Source organism: Pristis pectinata, chromosome 10 (genome assembly GCF_009764475.1).
Source record: "Pristis pectinata isolate sPriPec2 chromosome 10, sPriPec2.1.pri, whole genome shotgun sequence".
NCBI lineage: Eukaryota > Metazoa > Chordata > Chondrichthyes > Rhinopristiformes > Pristidae > Pristis > Pristis pectinata.
The window spans coordinates 11,967,162-11,988,322 of NC_067414.1; the positions used below are offsets into that span (position 1 = coordinate 11,967,162).

The 21,161-nt window shown below is 42.3% G+C and overlaps 1 protein-coding gene across 1 annotated transcript in view; it reads left to right on the plus strand.

Annotated features, from left to right (window-relative positions):
• Positions 1-21,161, plus strand: part of heatr5b (HEAT repeat containing 5B) — a 120,749-nt gene that overhangs the window by 57,045 nt on the left and 42,543 nt on the right. The window contains 11 exon segments of the mRNA XM_052024517.1: positions 4,841-5,019; positions 8,905-8,947; positions 8,949-9,011; positions 9,152-9,253; positions 9,255-9,343; positions 12,510-12,669; positions 12,753-12,942; positions 13,719-13,888; positions 15,006-15,150; positions 18,523-18,702; positions 20,287-20,538. Of these exon segments, the coding sequence (XP_051880477.1) occupies positions 4,841-5,019; positions 8,905-8,947; positions 8,949-9,011; positions 9,152-9,253; positions 9,255-9,343; positions 12,510-12,669; positions 12,753-12,942; positions 13,719-13,888; positions 15,006-15,150; positions 18,523-18,702; positions 20,287-20,538 (1,573 nt within the window).

Genomic DNA, 21,161 nt, shown 5'->3' on the forward strand with positions numbered 1-21,161 from the left:
TAGGCATTTGGTATTCCAGTAGGTGATTTGTTATTTTTTATTTGCCTTCTAATATTTTTAGAAAAATACCTTGCCCCCAGCCCAAGCCATTGTAATGGATCAGTGCTCTGCGGCACAGCAGGTACCAGTGTAGAGATCATTCAGATGAGATAGTGAGGGGAATAAAGAAAGGGTGGGCGGGGGAAGCAATCACAGCCTTGAAAAGAGATGACATGTTGGAATGAGGTGTTATGAGTTGAACTAAAAAAATAAGATCAATCATTCAGGGAGAGAAGTCTGTAGACCATTTTCTAAAAAGTGAGGAAATGCTAGGGTGGTCAATTACCCAGTGTTAACCAGTGTACAATCTAGGGATAGAAAAATTCCTAAACAGATTAATATTTTTTTTAACCAGGGATTCAATACTGGATGTTAATTTAAAGGAATGAGTCTGGATAGATCAGAGTCTAAGTGGGTGAGTACTTTTATGGCTATGATCACAATTCAGTTAGCTTTGGCATAGTCATGGAATATGAAAGGTAAAAATAAATTCTCAATTGGAGCAAGGCCAATTTTATTAGATCTTACTCGATTTCACCAGTGATTTAGCAAAAGTGGAGTGGAAACAGCAGTCTGAAGGTAAATCGGTCTCAGTTGTGTGAGGCAGGGTGTTCAGTAAACATACTTCAACAGTGAGAAAGAGTGGACTGCCAGATGTAGAGCCATGGATGTCAAGATGCACAAGGTTAAGTGACACAAAAATGGGGAGCCTTTGTTAGACTGAGAACTTGATGCTGGTAGGTATTGGAAGAAATCTTCGAGGAATACAGCAAGTGTTGGAGTGGAATTAAAAGGGAGATTAGGAAATTAAAGGCTATGGGGAAAAAAATACAGGCAAGTTAAATCAAAGAAAATTCAAGGATATTTTATCAATGCGTAAAGAGCAAGAAAATAACTAGGGCTAGAGTAAGAAAATAATTAAGGCTAGAGTAAGACCTATTCGGCACCAATCAAGTTAACTGTGGCAATGATGAGGATAAGGTTCTCCATGAACTATTTGTTGTTGTCTGTACAAAACCGGGGATGAATCTGATGATGTTGAGGAGGGTAAGTATAAAATACTTGATGGGATAAACATTGAACAGATATTAATCTTTGAAAGTAGATACAGTGACAGACCCAGATGAAACTTACCGCAGATTATCTTAAGAAGCAAAGCAGAAAATTGTGGAGGTGCTGACCATTATTATTCATTTCTCCCTGGCTCCAGGAATGGTGCTGGGGATTGGAGGACTGCTAACATTGTACCATTGTTTTAAAAAAAAAATTAGGTAATTGCAAGCAAGTTAGTTTAACTTTTGGTAGGCAAATCATTGGAATAATGTGAAAGAGACGGTATAAATCTTTGCTTAGAATGGAACAGATTAATCAGCATGAATTTGTAAGGGAATGTAATATCTGACTATCTTGATTAAATTCTTTGAGAAGGTAACTAGGAGGTCAATAAGTCCTGTGCATTTTGTGGAGTGTATGCAGGTTGTAGCAAGGCTTTTGATAAAGGTTCCATGTAGCAAGCTGAACATAAAAGATCCATGGGATTCCGGGGAGAGTGACAGATTGGATCCAAAAGTGACAGGAAGCAAAGGGTCGTGGTTGATGGGTGATTTTGTGATCTGGAAAACCATTACCAGTGGGGTTCACAGGGCTCAGTATCTGGTACCTTGCTTTTTGAAATCTCTGTTAATGATTAAGATTTAAAGGTAGGGGTAATGATAAAAAAGTTTACAGATGCTACAAACAATAGGTTTGTGGTCCTCAGAGGAGGAAAGCTTGAAACTAGTCAGTTGGGCAAAAAAAATGCAAATGGAATATAATCCCAGGGAAGTATCAGGTAATGCATTTGGGAAGATGCAAAAAGGCAAGTCAATTTAAGATAAATGGGAGATTGGTGTGGGGAAATAAAGGGACCTTGAAGTAAATGACTGCAGACCCTTTAAGCCACAGGAGAGCTCCATAAGGGTGATTTTAAAAAAAAAAGGCATAGGGGATGCTTTCCTTATTAGTTAAGGCATAGCATATAAGGCTGCTTATTCTCGAACTGTATAAAGTGATCAACCAATGCTTGAATATCATGTATAATTCTTGGCCACCACAATACAGGAAAGATGCGATTGCACTGTAGAGATTGCAGAGGAGTTTGAGGATTTTTCCAGGGACTGTAGCATCTCGGCTCCGATGAAAGATTGGGTAGGTTGGTGGTGGTTCTTTTGTAGTGGAGGAAGCTGAGGGTGGTAGTCAGATACCCTCAACACATTTAATCAGTAATTGGTGTGTACTTGAAGAGCTGTGGCCCTGCAGGGTAATGGGCACAGAACTCGAAGTTAATACTAGACCAGTAGCTCTGTTTGGGCCAGCACAGACACAATGGGCCAAGTGACCTACTGTTTCCTAAATTTCCTTTGGTTGCCCCGGGACACTCTGCTTCACTCTTCCGTCTCCATCAGTACCCACTCCCCTTCTTGCAGCAGCAACTGCAGGAGATGCAAGACTTCCCCTTTTACCTCTTCCCTTGCTGCAGTTATGGACACACACACATCCAAGTAAAGAAACTATTTACTTGTGCTTCCGTTTTAGTGCCTAGTAGCAAAGCTGTGGAACATGCCCAGCAGGTCAGCCTGTACTAAAAGAAAGAGGACAAGCTGAGCCCAAATGAGGACAGGCAGAAAAGGCTATTTATGATTTAGGCAAAAAGAAAGAGCAAGTTACCTAAAGCTGGAGAACTTGACATTGAGTCTAGAAGACTGCAACATGCCCAGGTGGAAGACAGGATGCTGCTTCTCGAGTTTTGTGTGGGTCTCATTGTAATAGTGCAAGAAGCTACAGTTAGATTAAGTCAGACTGGGATAGGGAACCAGAAGCTCAGGGTCATTCCTGCATTCTGAATGCAGATGTTCTGCAAATTGATCACCCTGCTGTTTCCAGCACTGCTTTGTTTCAGATTTCCAACACCTGCAGTATTGCCCTTCCGAATCTATTTCATTGACGCTGTTTGAGGGATTATTTAAAAGACGTTTGGCCAGGTACCTGGATAGGAAAGGTGTAGAGGGACGTGGGCCAAATGTGAGCAAATGGGACCAGCTTAGGTGGGTGTCTTGGTCTGCATAGAGCAGTTCAGGTGTTTGTTTTCTCCAACATAGAGATGACAATATTGAGAGCAGCAATGTACTGCTTCCAGTCTACCATACTGCAGGTGAATTGCTGCTTCACCTGGAAAGACTGTACGGCTCCCTCATTAGTGGGAAGAGAAGAGGTGAAAGGATGGATATCACATATCCTGCGGTTTCAGGGGAAAGTGCCATAAGATGGGGAGTGGTTGGTGGGGCGGACGAGCGGGAGTTGTGAAGGGTGCAGCAATATGCGTCTTGTGGTGGGATCTTGTTGGAACTGGTGGAAAATTGCGAAGCGTGATCCTTTGAATGTGGAGGGCATTGGGTTGGAAGGCGAGGACCAGGAGGGGGAGGAGATAGAAACACTATTATTGAGGGACTATGAGGCTTGGACTACAGAGGGAAGATATGTAGAGGAAGTGAGGTCACTGAGTGTTTGGGAGAGTGACTTGATATTCATCAGTGGAATCATAGTGTAGAGGGAGATATGATATGGGGCAAGAGAGCTGATGTTCATTCTTTGTGAGGTAGGGGTTAGTTCACCCAACAGCAGCAGGACCACCCACGTCAGGTTTGATGATAATGTTAGGGTGGATTCTCAATAAGTGTTAAGAAGAGGGAGGATAGAGTGAGTGAGGGTAATAGAAAAATAGAGATTGTCACTGTCATGTTAGCAATGAATAGATCTGTAGAGGGAGGAGTCCAGGTAGATCATGTACTCTGAAGACAGGAGAAGGGTTCACAGTGTGGCAGTGATATTCTGGCTAAAGGAGTGGGCATAGCGGTGTGATGGCAGACAGAGCTCCATACCATACTGGCTCAGCTCATTGAGATGGGGATGTCAGGGGCTGAAGCTGACGCCTCTGCTGGGTACAGGACATTCAGGACCAGGGAGGGGGAAACTCGGAAGGGAGATTGAAGACTGAGGGAGAGATGGGATTGGAGGAAAGTGAAGAAAGTAATCTGGAAGAGTAATAGAATTCGAGAGCTTTTTGAGCTTTGCAATCTTTGATGTCTAATGGGAAGGAAAAACGCTTGTTGAAGCATCAAAAGTGATAAAGGAGGAAGTTTGTGCTTCCTCCTTTATCACTTTATGAGATCAACTAATTTGTTGATGGTGATAGAGAATCTAGGCTGACATTCCCAATGGTATAGTGCTCTGGGGAAAACACTGCCTTGTTGGAGGTGCTTTTTTTTTAGAATGAGACAATCAGAGGTCTCATCTGCTCTCTGGGGTGGATTTAAAAGGACCTTACAACATGTTTAGAAGAACTGAAGTGTTTTCCCTCAGTACCCTAGCCACTAATAATAGAATCAGAGTCATATAGGATGGAAGCAGGCACTTCAGCTGAGCTGCTCCATGCTGACCAAGACACCCATCTAAGCTGGTCCCAATTTGCTCGCACTTGGCCCATTCCCTCTAAACTTTTCCTATCCAGGTACCTGTCCAAATGTCTTTTAAATAATCCCTCAAACAGCATCAATGAAATAGATTCGGAAGTGCAATACTGCAGATGTTGGAAACCTGAAGCAAAACAGTGCTGGAAACAGCAGGCCAGCAGCATTTGAGGAGAAAGAAACACTTAATGTTTTAGAGGATGGCCTTTCCTACCAGAACTTGTCCAATTGGTAAGAGCTGTGTTGTAGTGAATGGACAGTAGCCAACAGAAATCTCCCTCCATTTCCTTTTTCAGCTCCAGCCAAACAGTGCGTCTGGAAGTGGGGCCTTGGAGCATGACCCATCCTCGATCTACCTGCGTATCCCTGTAGGCGAAGCTGTGCCTGGTCCTCTGCCCCTTGGTGTGTCGGTCATCGATGCCTCTGTGGCCCTCTTTGGCGTGGTGTTTCCACATGTCTCTTTCAACATAGGCAAGTGCTTGATTTCATCCTTCATGGAACTGGGTATTTGTGTGCATGGAACCTGGGAGCAGAAAGTTATCTTAGGATAACTGTTTTTTTTCCCTGTCCACTAATTTTCCATGTTTGGAAATTGTTAATTGCAACTGAACACGTTTGGCTCTTTGTGCAATTGAAGAAGAAAGAAGCTATTTTCAGTCACAGCTATTACACTGCTCTTTATATAGAGAGGTTCACGAAGTACAACTGCTTTTACTAAAACAAAATAACAGTTCCCATCAAGCACACCGCCCACATTCGGCACAGGCAGCCTCCAGTATCAGACAAATGGTGCTCACAATTTGGCAGTACCCTAAGCATCAATTACAATAATGCCAACAATATCATAGCAAGAACCTCGCTGATCTCAGGCCGTTCATCCTCCTGTAATCAGCAATGTAGGAAGAACCTTCCTTTACTCTTTTATGTAAAAACAAAGGCCTTTTCCTTTGCATTAATTTTCAGAAATCTCTGTTTGATACTGGGAATTTGATTGTTCCAAGTACCCAAACCTAGAGCTGCTTTAGTTTGGCAGTGTGCAAGTATGGCACATTTGTGAACTTTGTCTCCTTTGTACAAAATCCAATCAATTGTTCTTGGTTCAAACCCATTGAGAATGCTGAGGCCAATATTTCATTCTGTGATGATTTTTACTGTGCTCAATGTATAGTGAGCAAATCATGTTAACCTAAAAACCTTGAAGTGATGCATATGGTGTTGTGAAGAAAGATGCCCATGCATATTTGGTCAGTTATCTCAGATGATACTTGCTTTGTACTTGCCGGTGGCTCTAGTTGGACTAGGATGGGATAGCTCTGGACCTCCTGCCCAGTCATTAAAAAGATTAGAAGCCTTTGGCAGAACTTTATACTTTTTTGCACAAGTGTTTTGGCGATTATAATGGCCTTTGTGTTCCTTGGAATATATAAAAAAAATAGATAACTTTTATTGAAGCAGTATACATTACCCCACTCCTAAAATTCTATCAAAGGAAGTCTGCACAATGGTTTACTGTTTAACTAAATCATTCTATTGTTACCTTTGATCCTTGTTAGGTAGTTAAGCTGCAGCGGTTATGCATCCAATTTAGTCATGAATTATCATATTATCTTTGGAAGATTTCTGGTTTGAGTTTGGAAAAAGCAGGAGTTCACACAGTGAAGCTTAAGACTATCAATTTGAAGAGTTCCATGGCGCAGGCCAATTCTCATCTCTCCAGTACTTGTGGCGGTGGCATCTGTTAGTCTCGCAAGACCATGGATCTGTGCATGGAGAGTCTTGCTTCAATCGGTAGTGGTAGAGCAGCGTCTGTTGTGACTGTAGAGGCCTACACAGGAGTGACAGTCTCGGCTGCAGCGACTGCACTTGAAGGCGCTGTCCTCCTGTGTTGCTTTGGTGCTGTTTTTCCGGAAAGAGCGCTTTTCTTCAGCAGCTGGCCTCAGCTTCTCTTTTCCTTGTTTCAGACCTCTGTGTAGTTCCAGCCTCCAATGAGAACGATCACTTGCAATTTCTTCCCACCTCTCGATGTTCATGTTCAGTGACTTTATTACCTCTCTCGCAGACATCTTTGAATATTTACATATTCATGATGGTTTCAGAATCAGAAGGTGAAACTTCTATGATAGAAGAGTGCATGCAGACTTTATGTCAGTGTAGTGAGTGTTGGGAAAAATGGAAATTATTTCCCGTTATACTGGAGTTTGGAGATGTTATCAATTCTTATGGGTGGAGGAGAGCAGGTGAAACATGATGAAAAGAACAACATAGCTCTGCCACCTTATTTATACTAAAAACCAATGTGGAGCATATTTGAGTGCTAAATAGGGGACTGCACCTGTGAGTAGAGCTACAGAAACCTGCTAGAGTCAGTGTTCCTGTGTTGGATTTACACCCATGGGGATGGGTCCCTACAGCAGCCAGATGTCTTTAGTGGTCCTGTGCAGCATTTAAAGTCATGGGCACCTGGCTGGGCGGGGAAACAGTTATCCTCCTCTAATTAACGGAAAGGTTATCCGGACTCTTACAAAGGGAAAGGAATAGTTTAACTATGCTGACCTGGTTTGATTGCCTAATCAAATTGATACAAGTGTATGAGCAATTGGTACTGTGTTAAGGTTAGGGAAATCCAAATTGTTTCTTTAGAGGAGCCTTCTGCCTGAAAATGAAGATCCTGCAGTAGCATCTCATTTCCAGGACATTCCAAAGCGCTGTACAGTCAGTGAATTACTTTTGCAGTGCAGTCACTGTTAGCAACCTGTTTTAAGGGGATGAAGAAATTGAGCAGGTTTGATCCATGTTGTTTCGTGTAGTGAGGGTTTGAAACACTAAAGCATTGTAATTGGATCAATAAAGGAAGTGAAGTGGAATTTCCAGCCAAAGAATAGGTGAACCGTAAGTGATTACCAAGAGCCTTGAAAATGGATAAGAGAGCACAAGAGATTGAGAAGGTTGCTGGATGGGATTGGTTGAAACGTGAACTCTTTGGACCTAAGGGTCTTTTTCTGCTGTTTTACCCATTGTCAAAAGGCAATGATGGGGATCTGAGGTGTAGTGATGATGTTGTTCTTGAAAGACTGGTCTGTAATGGCACCAAGAGATAGGATTGCAGAAACATAGATGCTTGGGCGTAGGTGGTGGTGAGATGAAGGAACAATTGGGATTGTTCCTCTTTAGTGCTGTCTTGAATTTGTTTGTTTATTGGTTTACTATCATTGTCACATGTACTGAGGTACAGTGAAAAACTTGTCTTGCATACCATCCATACAGATCATTTCATTACAACAGTGAATTGAGGTAGTACAAGGTAAAACAATAACAGAATGCAGAATAAAATGTTACAGTTACAGAGAAAGTGCAGTGCAGGTAGATGATATGGAGCAAGGCTGTGACAAGGTAGATTGTGAGGTCAAGTATCCATCTTATTGTACTAGGGGACCATTCAATACTCTTATAACAGTGGGATAGAAGCTGTCCTTGAGCCTAGTGGTATGTGCTTTCAGGCTTTTGTATCTTCTGCCTGATGGGAGAGGAGGAGAAGAGAGAATGTCCGGCATGGTGGGGTCTTTGTCTATACTTCTTGCTGCCTTGGTAAAGCAGCCACCATAACCAGAGTCCTTGTTTTTTGCTGGGCTGTGTCCACAACTCTCTGCAGTTTCTTGTGGTCAAGGGCAGAGTAGTTGCCATACCAAGCCGTGATGCATCCAGATAGGGTTCTTTAATTTCCAAACTTCACGTACATCAAATGCCTTGTGCCTGCTGGTTTAGACAGGTGATGATTCCTGACACAACATACCTAAATCTTGTCTGCAGCAAACCTAAAACTGAAGTGGTGTTTTTGTAAGGCTCCTATGGGTTATGAATAAGAATAGAAATGTATTCTATGTAATGCTGGCCATTGTGAACTTGGGTCATCATCCAATTGCAGGGGCTATACTGTGTCCTAGCAGAGATCCCAGTCATTTTTTGCTATGGCTAAGTAAGAATTTAGGAGCAATAAAGCCACAGTTGCCTTTCATTTATTTGTTTCAAATTAATTTAAATTGGAGAAATACTTGGCTAAATATTGGTATTGGTTTATTATTGTCACTTGTACCGAGGTACAGTGAAAACTTGTCTTACAAACCGATCGTACAGGTCAATTCATTACACAGTGCATTGAGGTAGTACAGGGTAAAAACAATAACAGAATACAGAGTAAGTGTCACAGCTACAGAGAAAGTGCAGTGCAATAAGGTGGCAAGGTCACAAGGTAGATCGTGAGGTCATAGTCCATCTCATTGTATAGGGAACTGTTCAATAGGTCTTATCACTGGTAACATTAAGACTCATCCCAAAGATGCTAATTAAGTTGCTGTTTCTTCAGGCTCCAAATGTTGGATCACTTTGCTGAGTGCATCAAGCAGGCAAAAGGGTGTTCGTCAACAGGCAGTACAGATTAATATCTTCACTGCTGTGCTTAGCGCACTGAAGGTAGGGTTCTTTTATTGGAGTCCCTTTGTGATGTACAGTAATAGTTTCATCCTGCCCTCTGAACTTCCTACATTGTTGTCTGTGAAAGTGAAACTGCAGAGAACATCATTAATGATTTTTTTCCTCTCTCTCCATTCAAGGGTTTAGCAGAGAACAAGAGTACCCTGGGCCCTGATGAGGTGCGGAAGTCTGCCCTGGCACTGGTTATGGGGGCTCTTGACAACCCCAATCCAATTTTGCGAATGTGCTGCTGGTGAAGCTTTGGGAAGGATGGCTCAAGTGGTTGGGGAGGCCACCTTCATAGCCAGGATGGCACAGCACAGTTTTGACAAGTATGGCCTGCCAGATGTGACATAGAAGCTTCACTTATTGACGTTCCCAACGCCTTGTCCATTTTACTCCTCTCCCATCTGAACTTGTTTCCTTCAAAGACCTATTTTCCATCATTCATTGTTATTATTTTCCAATGGGATTTATTGCAAGAAATGGGCATTTAATGGTCTGTGTTGGTGTTTTAAGCTCTGGATGAGCCTCATCTCACTTTGTCGTCTCCCTCTTTAAACAAAAATGGCCTTTTACTCTTTGCCCCATACACTTCCTTTCTCTTTAACTGCCTCTTTGCTGCTGGTTTCAGAGGAAAGTTTTAGATCCTCACTCTCTCAGGGTAAACAGGTTTCTCCTGAATTCCTCCTCTATAGGGAAATATCATCTCAATATCTAACTGTTCAAGCCTCCTTGGAATCTTTTAGGTTTTGATTTGATTTGCCCCTCACATTTCCTAAGTCCGTAATGCAGACACATTAATCTGGATAAGTGTGAGGTGGTGCATTTTGGATATCAAAAGCAAGAAGAAAGTTTTCAGCAAATGGCATGGCCCTTGGGAGCACTGGTGTACACAGGGATCTTGGGTTGCAAGCCCATAGCACCCTGAAAGTGGCAACACAAGTGGATAGGGTGGCAAAGAAGGCATGAGACAGGCTTGCCTTCGTCGGTCAGGGCATTGAGCATAAAAGCTGGGTCATCATGTTGCAACTGTATAAGACTTTAGTGAGGCCACATTTGGAGTACTGTATGCAGTTCTGGTCACCACATTATAGGAAGGATGTGGAGGCTTTGGAGAGAGTGCAGAAGAAGTTCACCAAGATGTTGCCAGGATTGGAGAGTATGAACTATTAGGAGAGGCGAGACAAACTTGGATTGTTTTCTCTGGAGCGTCGGAGGCTGAGGGCTGTCCTGATCAAAGTATATAAAATTACAAGAAGGACAGATAGGGTAAATGCTCAGTCTATTTCCCCAGGGTGGAAATGTCAAATACTAGAGGACATAGATTTTAGGTGAGAGGGGGAAAATTTAAAGGAGATGTGCAAGGCAAGTTTTTTTTTCCCCCACACAGAGTGGTAGGTGCCTGGAATGTGCTGCCAGAGGACGTGGTAGAAGCAGATACACTAGCAACGTTTAAGAGGCACTTAGGTAGGCACATGAACAGGCAGGGAATGGAGGAATATAGACCATGTACAGGTGGAGATGATTAGTTAAATTGGCATCATGGTTAGCGCAGACATAGCGGGCCGAATGGCCTGTTCTTCTGCTTTACTCTTGTATATTCTATATTTACCCTCAGACTCTATCTGCCATTTCTTAGTCCATTTACTTAACCTATCTATATCCATTTGTAGGCACTTTGTCCTTTCAATTTGCCTTCCCACCCATGTGTCTAATTGCAAAACTTGAATGCACAATTATTAATCTCTCTCAGTCATCAACGTGGGTTGTAATTAGTTAATGATCCCCGAGGTGCACCATTAGTTTATTCCCTTGCTATGTTTTTGTTTGTCTTCTGTCTGTTAACCAATCCTCTTTCCATCGTACTGCATTACCCTCAACAAATCAGCCCTTATCTCATGCAGTAACCTTTACCGACTGCCTTTTGAAAACTCAGATACAGGGTAACAACTGTGTCCTCTTTTTCTAGGCCGTGTTAGTTAACTCCTCAGAGGTTAGATAAACATATTAAACACAATTTTCCTTTCTTAAAGTCACGTTGACACTAGATATAATTGTATAATAATTTTCTAATTGCCCTGCTACAATGTCCTTAATGATTCCAGCATTTTCCTGACAACTGAAGTTAAACTTACTGGCCCAGATTTGCAGTATTCCAGTCTATTGGGACTTTTCCAGAATCGAGGGAATTTTGGAAGATTTTAACCAATGCTTCCACTTTCAGGAGCCATCTCTTTTAAGATCCCATTAAGTTCCAAGAATTTGTCAGCCCTTAGTCCCATTACTTTTCTGTGCACCTTTCTTTGGTGATATTAATATTTAAGTTCCTCATTGTCATTTACTTGATTACCTATTTTGTCTCCCTTTTAATGTCTGCTGTTGTGAAGACAGTACAAAATATTTAACATCTCTGCCATTCCCCATCATTAATCTCCCTGCCTTGAGTTCCAGGGGACTAACATTTACATTTGCTCTTTCATTCCAAGTAGATGTAGAAACTCTTATAATCTTTTCGTATTTCATGCTGGCTGAATCTGAAATTCTAATTTCTCTTAACAATGTTTTAGTAAACTTTTATTTTTTCTATAATTCTCCAAATCCTCAAGCTTCAATTCTCTGGAGCTTTATTAGCTTTTTCTTTCAATCTAACATTATCCTTAACATCTTTAGTTGGCAGAGATGGATTACTGTTCCCATGGAGTCTTTTATTCCCTCAATGGAATGTACATTTGTTGAGAATTCAGAAATGTTATTTTAATATCTTGAGCTTGTTATGACTTGAAATTGAGAGAACTGGGAGTAAATTGCTCAAGAATATCACTGGATGTTAAGAATTGAACAAGTATCCTGGAACATGTTCATCCAGAGCAAATTTCAATTACACAGCACTTTATTCTCAATAAAATTTCCTAAGATGCTTCACAGGAGCATTACCAAATAAAATTTAATACATAATCGCAGAATAAGAAATTTTTAGTTATAGGGCTGTCAGAGGAGGAAGTGGGGAGTGCTTTAGGGAAAGAATTTATTATAGGTCCGGCCCCTGGTACTGAACTGATTAAGTGCAAGGAGGTAGTAGGGGTAGGGTTAATTGACAATTTAAAAACTGATAGTGGTAGTTGTTTGGTGGGGAAGTAAGTCAAGGATTACAAAACCAATGGGAGATGGAGTTAAGATGATGATTGTCCATGATCCAATTGAATGAAGCAACATGCTGTTTCAGACATTTCCATAACTGATCAAAGGGATTAGCTGATCGACCTTCTGTTCCTATGTTCCCTTAAATTAATGCTTTATTTTGATCATTTCATCAAGGTTTAAACCCTGAATTTAGTTCTCCCACAATGTATGGAACCTTACTGAGGATAGGTAGCAAGCTGCACAAGAAGGTTTTAGCCTGAACGAACCAGGTTGATTTTAGAATGATTTGTTTCCAGCATTGTCTGTTATTGGATGTGTTGGAGTATTTTACCTGAAGGGTTTCTGTTGTCACAGGTTGAAGTCAGCTCGAGATGTGGTGTCTAGAACGGGCCACTCGCTTGCCCTTGGCTGTCTTCATCGTTACGTTGGTGGGATCGGCTCAGGGCAGCATCTGAAAACAAGCGTCAGCATCCTTTTGGCTCTTGCTCAGGACAGCACTTCCCCTGAAGTGCAGGTAAATTCATTCAAAGTCCGAGTCCGTACGCTGGTTCTGCTTTAAGTGGCGGTGTCAGTGTTGAATGTGTTTACGTCTTTCAGACCTGGGCTCTTCACTCGCTGGCACTGATTGTGGATTCAAGTGGCCCCATGTACCGTGGATACGTGGAGCCCACCCTGTCGCTTGTCCTGACACTGCTGCTGACTGTACCCCCGTCACATACAGAAGTGCACCAGTGTTTGGGTCGTTGTTTGGGAGCATTAATCACCACTGTTGGACCAGAGCTTCAAGGTAGGCTGGCAGGGAAAGAGGTAGGATGGAAATAACCAAAGGAATCTGTTGCTGGACGCCAAATTATCTTCAAAGTTTTCTGGGAGCAGGAAAAGTTCTGAATTCTGATAGTTTGAGTCACCCATGGCGGAGTTGGGAGATTTACTACATTGGGTCAGTAGGTTTGTTGGTTCAAGTTCTAAAAGACTTGAGCATCCATTATAATGCCAAGAGTCAGATAAGTCTTTAGGATAAAACATTCAGTCCTGTCTGCCATCTTTAAATGATCCCCAGAAACAAAGTGGGCAATTTTGGCACTTCAACCAGTCCTCCTCTCTCAAACACCACTGGAAACAGATTGACTGGTCATCCAACAAAGTGCTGGAAACTCTCAGCAGCATCTGTGGGTGAAGCAGTTAACGTTTTTTGGTCCAGGTCCCATCTTCAGAACTATTTTCTTGTTTTATGTTTCTGCCAGGTCATCCATCTCATTTCCTGTAGAGGAACCTCACTGCACACATTGGCTGCCACGCTATAACAGTGACAGCACCACAGAATACTTCAGTGGGTATCAAGTACTTGAAAATAGGACCTGCTAAGGCACAAGTTCTTTATTGCTCCAATTTCTACCAGTTTTTTTTAAAATCAAAATCCTATTGGAGCATTTATCTACCTTTTGGAAAATGTATCCCTTCTCTATTATAGAAATATTTGTGTTATGCAGAAGCTGCCACAGTTGCAAGGCTTGCTGTTGGAATATCCACCCGGGCTGTTAAATGGCATTTACTTCCTTCCAGGTAACGGAGCTTCCACGTCTACAATTCGCTCTTCATGCCTCGTGGGCTGTGCCATCATGCAAGATCACTCCGATTCCCTTGCACAGGCAGCAGCCATATCATGCCTTCAGCAGCTTCATATGTTTGCACCACGCCATGTCAATCTGTCCAGTCTGGTGCCCAGTCTGTGTGTAAGTAGAACTGAGCAAGAGCAGTGCCAACAATGTAATTGTGGCTCTGATGTTAAACACTTGCCTTCTTGGTCAGATGGTTATGGATTGAATGACCACTCCAGAGACTTGAGAAAATGACCCAGGCCAATGTTGCCGGTGGATTACTGAGGCTTACTTTCTGAAGTGCTGCGACCTTTAATGGTGAACAAGCCTTGGTACCCTTAGGTGGGCAAAAAAGCTCCCGTGGCTCTGTTTGCAGGGGGTTCTCTGTGCAAAGTTTGATCAGCATCATTAAAACAGAAGCAATAGTGACCATTGCATTATTGTTTATGGGAACTCGCTGTGCATGTTTTTGGTTGCCACATGCCCTTCATCATGAAAGAGGGTTCACCCTCACTTGGCTATAAAGCACTTTAAGACATTAATGCCAAAAAACTTTGACAGTGTGAGAGGTTGACTCGTAATCTGTGTTATGTCCAACGTTTGTTGGAGAACTCTAACAGGCAGGACTGACTTGCTCTGTGTTCCTTTAGCATCAGCTGCAGTGTTAGATAAAATAATGGCTTCAATGTGTCTTTCCATGTACAGCACCTACCATATGGAGTAGTTGAAGGTGTCATTAAGAGGAGAGAAGCTAGATAAACCTATTATGATGAAACTGTTCCATCATTCAGAAACTCTTCACATAATCAGAGACCATAATTATAAGATGGTCATTAACAGAACAACAGGGATTTCAAATGAGGCTTCTCTATTAGATACTGATGGGAATGTGGGCATATAAAGCGAGTGTTATAGATATATTTAGAGGAAACTGATAAATGTGTGTGAAAGAAAAGGTACAGAAAGATACATTGCTAGGCTTAGATGAAGTAGGCTGAGGGGAAGCTTATTGAATGTAAATGAACACCACAGAGCAGTTGGTTCAAACAATCTTTATCTCAGCCATAAGATTTTATTGAAAAAAATGAGTAATTCATTTGCAGACTTAAATACTCAGATGTATATTCATGTATAGCTAGCTACAGTCCAGATAATGAATGTCTACTGTCCCTTCACCTGAATCCACACCATCAGCAGAGGTGGATGATGCCAGATACTTTAGTTGATTGAGGACTGTGGTTCCCTTCCACAGGTCCACTTGTGCAGCTCTCACTTGCTGCTTCGAAGAGCAGCAGTCGCATGCCTCCGTCAGCTGGCTCAGAGGGAAGCAGCCGAGGTCTGTGCCTACGCTATGACTCTTGCACAAAGATCTGGGGATAAGGAAAGCAGTGGCATTGGTGAGTACCTCCCTCTGGGGAGGAGAGGATCTCTGAATGTGGCTCACTGTGTACATTTCAAACCAGAAAATGTCATGCACCAGTGTCTCCATTATGTTTGGCAATAAAATGAAGGCACGGTGGGGTTTTTGGCAGCATTCCAAAGAGTGCACTGCAACAAAGTCCAATAAAATTACCACCAACTATAGCAACAGTATCCATGACCAGAATTGGAATATTATCTCTAGATGAAGGCAGAGTGATTCAGTAAGATGCAGTGAGTGGAGAGCAGTTGTATATTATGCATTACATTTAAAATCACTCCACTGTATTTTGCTGGAGAAATGCTTCATGAATTGTGAGTTTGGTAAATTAACACAAAGTCTTACTCTGCCTTCAACTCTCCACTTGACTCAGCAGCATTAATATTCACTCCAAAATATTGGTTGGTTAACGTCTTCATATGATGATGGAGAGAGATGTGTAATCAAGCTGTTTGCCAATTATTCGGGCACAGATGTCAGTAGTGGTCACTAGCCTTTTACTTAAAAACTGAGAGTTACAATATCTCAGTCGTGTTTTCAGAGAGAGGTAAACAGCATCTTACACACTTGTTCATGCTGCTGTGGGGCTGGTTTGAGTAGAGCGCTGGCTCAGCCTACTGAAGTCAACCTCCAGTGTGTGTTTTAATCATTGAATGGAGGTGCTGCCAAGGGAGAAAGAGTTCACAATGCATTCACATTGGTTGCTTTTGCACTCTTGGGAGGTTCCCTGTTATTCAATTTCCACTGCACATTCTGTGGCTTCCATAGCATAGTGCAGTGGTAGTATTCTTGCATTTCTGTCTGAAATTATGGTATGGGATTTAATGGTAGTTTTTAAGGATATTCTTTATCTGTTAATTGAATTAATGGAACCGATGGAGACGTGTACTTCATACGGATGGAATGTACATTGTGCTGTGTGGGAACTCTAGGATGCTTCCCATACCTTGGACAACCACAGGTGCAGGAAGTGACAACAGCTGAAAGAGCTTGAATTCAGCTTGGGCAACAATTGGTGTCGCTGTGATCCATCCGTGTGGTTCAGTGTTTTGTGGATAACTTGTGGAGGTGTCACTACGTGGCTTGAGAATGCAGTCAACTCAGCCAAGTGCTCTCTAACTAGTATTCATTTCTGACTTCTGATGGGGAGAAAGTTCCCCTCAGGGTTCCAGCAGAGCCAAGACCATGGGTGGCTCAGTTGCACAGGGAGGGAGAGTGAGGTCGAGCCATAATTATAGACAATCCTATGGTTAGGGGAGCAGACAGATGTTTCTATGGTTGAGACCTGATTCCAGGATAGTCCACTGCCTTTATGGTGTCAAGATTAAAGATATCACTGTGGGCTACAGAAAATTCTGGAGGAGGAGGTTGAAGAGCAAGAGGATGTGGTCCATATCGGTACCAGTGATGTGGGTAGAGAAAGTTTGAGGTCCTGAAGGGAGGTTTTTAGTTGTTAGGAAACAGATTAAGAAACTACTGGTAATCTCTGGATTACTCCCTGTGCCAAGGAGAGAGAGTCTCCTTACCTTTGACCCATCCCCCAGTGGATCTGCTCTCCCCTCCTCCCCCACACCTGCCTATCACTATCTCTTACCTGCATCTACCTATCACCACCTAGTGCCCACCTCTTTTGTCCACCTATCACTGCTCTGCTTTTCCCTCCTAAATATTGGGTTTCCCCTTTTCCTATCTTCAGTCCTGAAGAAGGGTCCCAACCCAAAACATTGACTGCCTGCTTTTCTTCATGGATGTTGCCTGGCCTGCTGAGTTCCTCCAGCATCATCATGTTTTTCATCTAGATTCCAGCATCTGCAGTCCTTTGTTTATCTAGCTAAGGACGGGCTGGCTGAATGGGCAGATAGGGGCAGATGAAGTTTAACGTTGAGAAAGGTTTTAATCATTGAATGGAGGTGCTGCCAAGGCAGAATGAGTTCACGATGCATTCACATTGGTTGCTCTTGTACCCTTGGGAGGTTCCCTGTTATTCAACCAATTGTTGCCCAAGCTGAATTCAAGCTCTTTCAGCTGTTGTCACTTCCTGCACCTGTGGTTGTCCAAGGTATGGGAAGATGGAGAGTTAAAAGGTGACGATATAAATTAGGCACTTTTCCAAAAAAGGAGCAGAGACTTCTTGGGATATATATGCATCGTTTGTTGCAGGTGTCAGGACAGGTTGAGAAAAGGGTTAAAAAGAGTATTGAACTCTAGGCTCTATAATAGAGGCATAGATTACAAGAGCAAAGAAATCACAATAAATCTTTGTATTAAGAATTGGTTTGGCCATAACTACACTATTGTGTCCACTTCTGGGTTCTACTCTTCAGGAAGTAAAAGTTTTAGAGAAGATGCAAAAGGAACTTACTAGAATGATCCCAGGGATGGGGATGTGGATAAATGGGAGAAGCTGAGGTTGTTCTTGGAACAGAGGAGGTCATTAAGGGGGTTTGATAAAGGTGTTTAAAGTTAAGGTAATAGCTGGAGAGAAACTACACCCATTGGTCTGGGGTCAAGAACCAGGGGCCATGGAACCCAAAGTGGCATAAGGAGGTAGATTGTGAAATCTACTGTCAGGAATAGTATTGGAGACAGATTTAGTAGTGGTTTTCAAAAAGAAACTAGATGAGCAACTGAAAAGAGAGAATTTGAAGGCTCTGGGAAGAGAGTGGTTGAGTGGAACTAACTGGATTGTTCTTGCATAGAGTTGATATGAACTTAATAGGCCAAATTCATGCTGTAACCATTCTGTGAAAGAGTCTTACACTGGTTCTAAAATCTAACACGTGCTTCTCAAAGCTTCACTGGAGACAGTTAACACCAATGGTATAGTGATGTTACAAAGTATGGCTTGACTGAAGGCCACACAGCACTTGCCTCTTTTGCACTGAGGCATTTGTTCCACCTTGCGCTTTGAAAGGATGACAAAATTAACCCCACCTGCCTGCTTTCCCCAGAGAGCTCCACATCTTTCCTTTACAGCCTGAGAAATGCAGATTATAACAAATTCCTGCGTAAAGAAATTCTCAACATCATTTTGGTTATTTTGCCAATTGTATTAAATCTCTCTCTCTTAGTTAATAACCACTGCCTCTGCTGATGGAGTAATTTCTCCCACGTTATGCAATCAAAATAACCTTTTTGGAATTCTACACATGCCTGGTTAATGGGTGGCATTCATTGCATGAATAGTTCTTGCACTTGCTTCTGGAGAGGTCTATAAAGGCATTCCCTGTAGGGAAGCCTACCTCTGTTTTAAAGCCCTGATGCCCAAGAAGTATTCTGAGAAAGCAGTCCACAGGAATTTCCATTATAGTAGCAGTGAGGGGATTAATATCTGTATCTTCTACCTTAGATGTAAATATCACAGAGATGGGCCTGGAAGGGGTACTGTTTGGAATGCTGGACCGTGAGACTGACCGCAAGCTGTGTGCTGACATTCATGACACTTTGGGCCACATGCTTTCGTCCTTGGCAGTTCAAAAGCTTTCCCATTGGCTGAAGCTATGTAAAGATGTCCTGGCTGCATCGACAGGTATGTGGCGACCACAGTTCATGGAAAGCAACATAATTTTTGTATCTGTTCCTATTCCTTGGCCTCTTTCCCCAATCCCCGCCCTTGTTATTTCCACCCAATGCACAGTGCACGTTGGCAAATTAGAGACACAGGCTCAATAACATCCTCTTGTTCCTATCAAGCCTGTTTTGACATTCATTTCGATCGTTGCTGACCTGTATTTTAACTACTCAGCTTAGTTCACACCTCTACTCAACAAAAACCTACAAGAAATATAGCTGATATTGGGGCATAAATCGTTTGTAGGAACATGCATGTTAATGTGCCTCTTGTTCTCAGGTGATGAAGAACCCAAAGTATGTTTGCTTCAGATGAAGAGTCACAACCCAAAATGTCAGCTGTCCATTTCCCTCCACAGATGCTGCCTGATCTGCTGAGTTCATCCAGCTTTTTGTGTGTTGCTCCAGATTCCAGCATCTGCAGTCTCCTGTGTCTCTGTGTTTGCAAATTGATACTTTTATTTCCAAAGTTGCTCCCAGGTCCTGCACATCAACCATAGATACTGGTAACTAACTTGGGAGTCTGAATTCTTTGCTTTTCTTTTTTGCCAAGTATTACTATAGATCTCTAGTAGCACAGGTATTAGAAGCAGAGGAACAGGAAGAAGCCAGTTAGCTTCTTCACTGGGTTTAGGTAACCACTGATCTTTTTAATTTCATCTACATGATACCATAATCTCTTAATATGCTTGCCCATTAAAAATCTTTCAATCCATTTTGAAATTTTCAGTTGACCCCCAGTCAAAGCCGTCTTTTGTGGTATAGCATTCCAGATTTCCATTGGTGGTGTGCAATGAAATTTTCCCCAATATCATCCTCCATTTAGTTCTTTCTGTCCCCTTGTTCTAGACTCGCCCACCAGTAAAAAGATTTTTTTTCTATCTACCTCATCAACATCTTTAAGCATTGTGAACACCTCAGTTAAATTGTCAGGACTCAGTACCACACAAATCTAATGTGCGCAACATGATCTCCTAATATAGGTCTTAGACCTAGCGCTTATGCACTTGGAATTAAAATTGACTTATTATTGTCACTTGTACCGAGATACAGTAGAAAAACTTGTCTTTCATACCGTTCATGCAGATCAATTCATTACACAGTGCATTGAGGCAGTACAAGGTAAAACAATAACAGAATGCCGAATAACTTGTGGTAATTCCTCCACATGCTAAGGGTTTCAGAGGAACAGTATTGATTCTGTGCCCTACAAGTAATTTACACGCAGTAACGTGCCAAACAGCTTCATGATAATAACCATATCATCTATTCTAATGAAGTTCATTGAGAGAGGAACATTGGCCAAGTCTTCAGGAGAATTTCCTTGCTCTCCTTTAAATAGGGTTGTGGGATCATTTATTCCCACCTGACAGGGCAATTGGAGCCTCACTTTAATGTCTCATTATAGTGAACTGCTTTTCAGTGCTCAGATAGTATTGTCCTGCTTTTGAATGACTCGGGGGTGAGGGAAAGGGGGGACAACATAAAGTAATGTTTTTATTTCGCAACTGTTCTAATTTTTTTTCCCCCCACAACTATACAGATGCAGGTGCTGCAGGTCAGTTGGAGGGAATGAGGGATGAAGATGGAGAGAAGAAGGATGAAATGGACGATGAGGTTATGTTCACTGGCACAGGCGACGATGAAAAATCCAAGCCTTGCGTTGCCCCGAGGTGGGCCACTCGTGTGTTTGCCTCTGAGTGTCTCTGTCGGATCATCCTTCTGTGTGAGAACACAGATGAGGCACACTTCGACCTCGCCAAGGCCAGGGCCGTGAAACAGAAGAATCCCAAAAGTAAGTGCCTTTTTTTTTCACCTGGAAGACGCAGCCCCACTGTAGCGTGGCTTCACAGACTGGTGGCTACCACAAATAATTCCACAAAGGCACTGGATCAACTTGGTTGATGTTGGCCATCGATTGGCAATGTTTATAACATAGGAATTAACCATTCTTTTCTGCACTTTGACATACTGTAGTTTTTCATATTTGTACCCTCTATTACTTCCATGTTCTCCTGCCATCCTTCCACCTTGTATGAGTCAGAGCTCATGCCAAACTGTGTTTCCTTTTGCTCAAGTAGTACCACTCACCCTTTTGCTCATCGACCTCTATTGGATCCTGATCTGGTAATGCCTCAGTTAAAAGCAAAAATTCAAACTTGCCCCTTAGAGACCTTGACCCTTTGTACCTCTGTAACCTCCCTCAACCTTATAGTCTTCCAATCACTCTGCATTTCTCCAGTTAAGGTCTCTTACACAGTCCCGGTTTTCACCACTGCACCATTGCTTGACTGCACCTTCAACTGTCCAGGTCCTAAACTTTGGAACGTCCTCTCTTTAGCTTCTCAGCCACTTTCTTTTTCTTTAAAACCTCTGTATTTGGCTTAGGATTCAGTCACCTTCCTTAATTTCAACTTC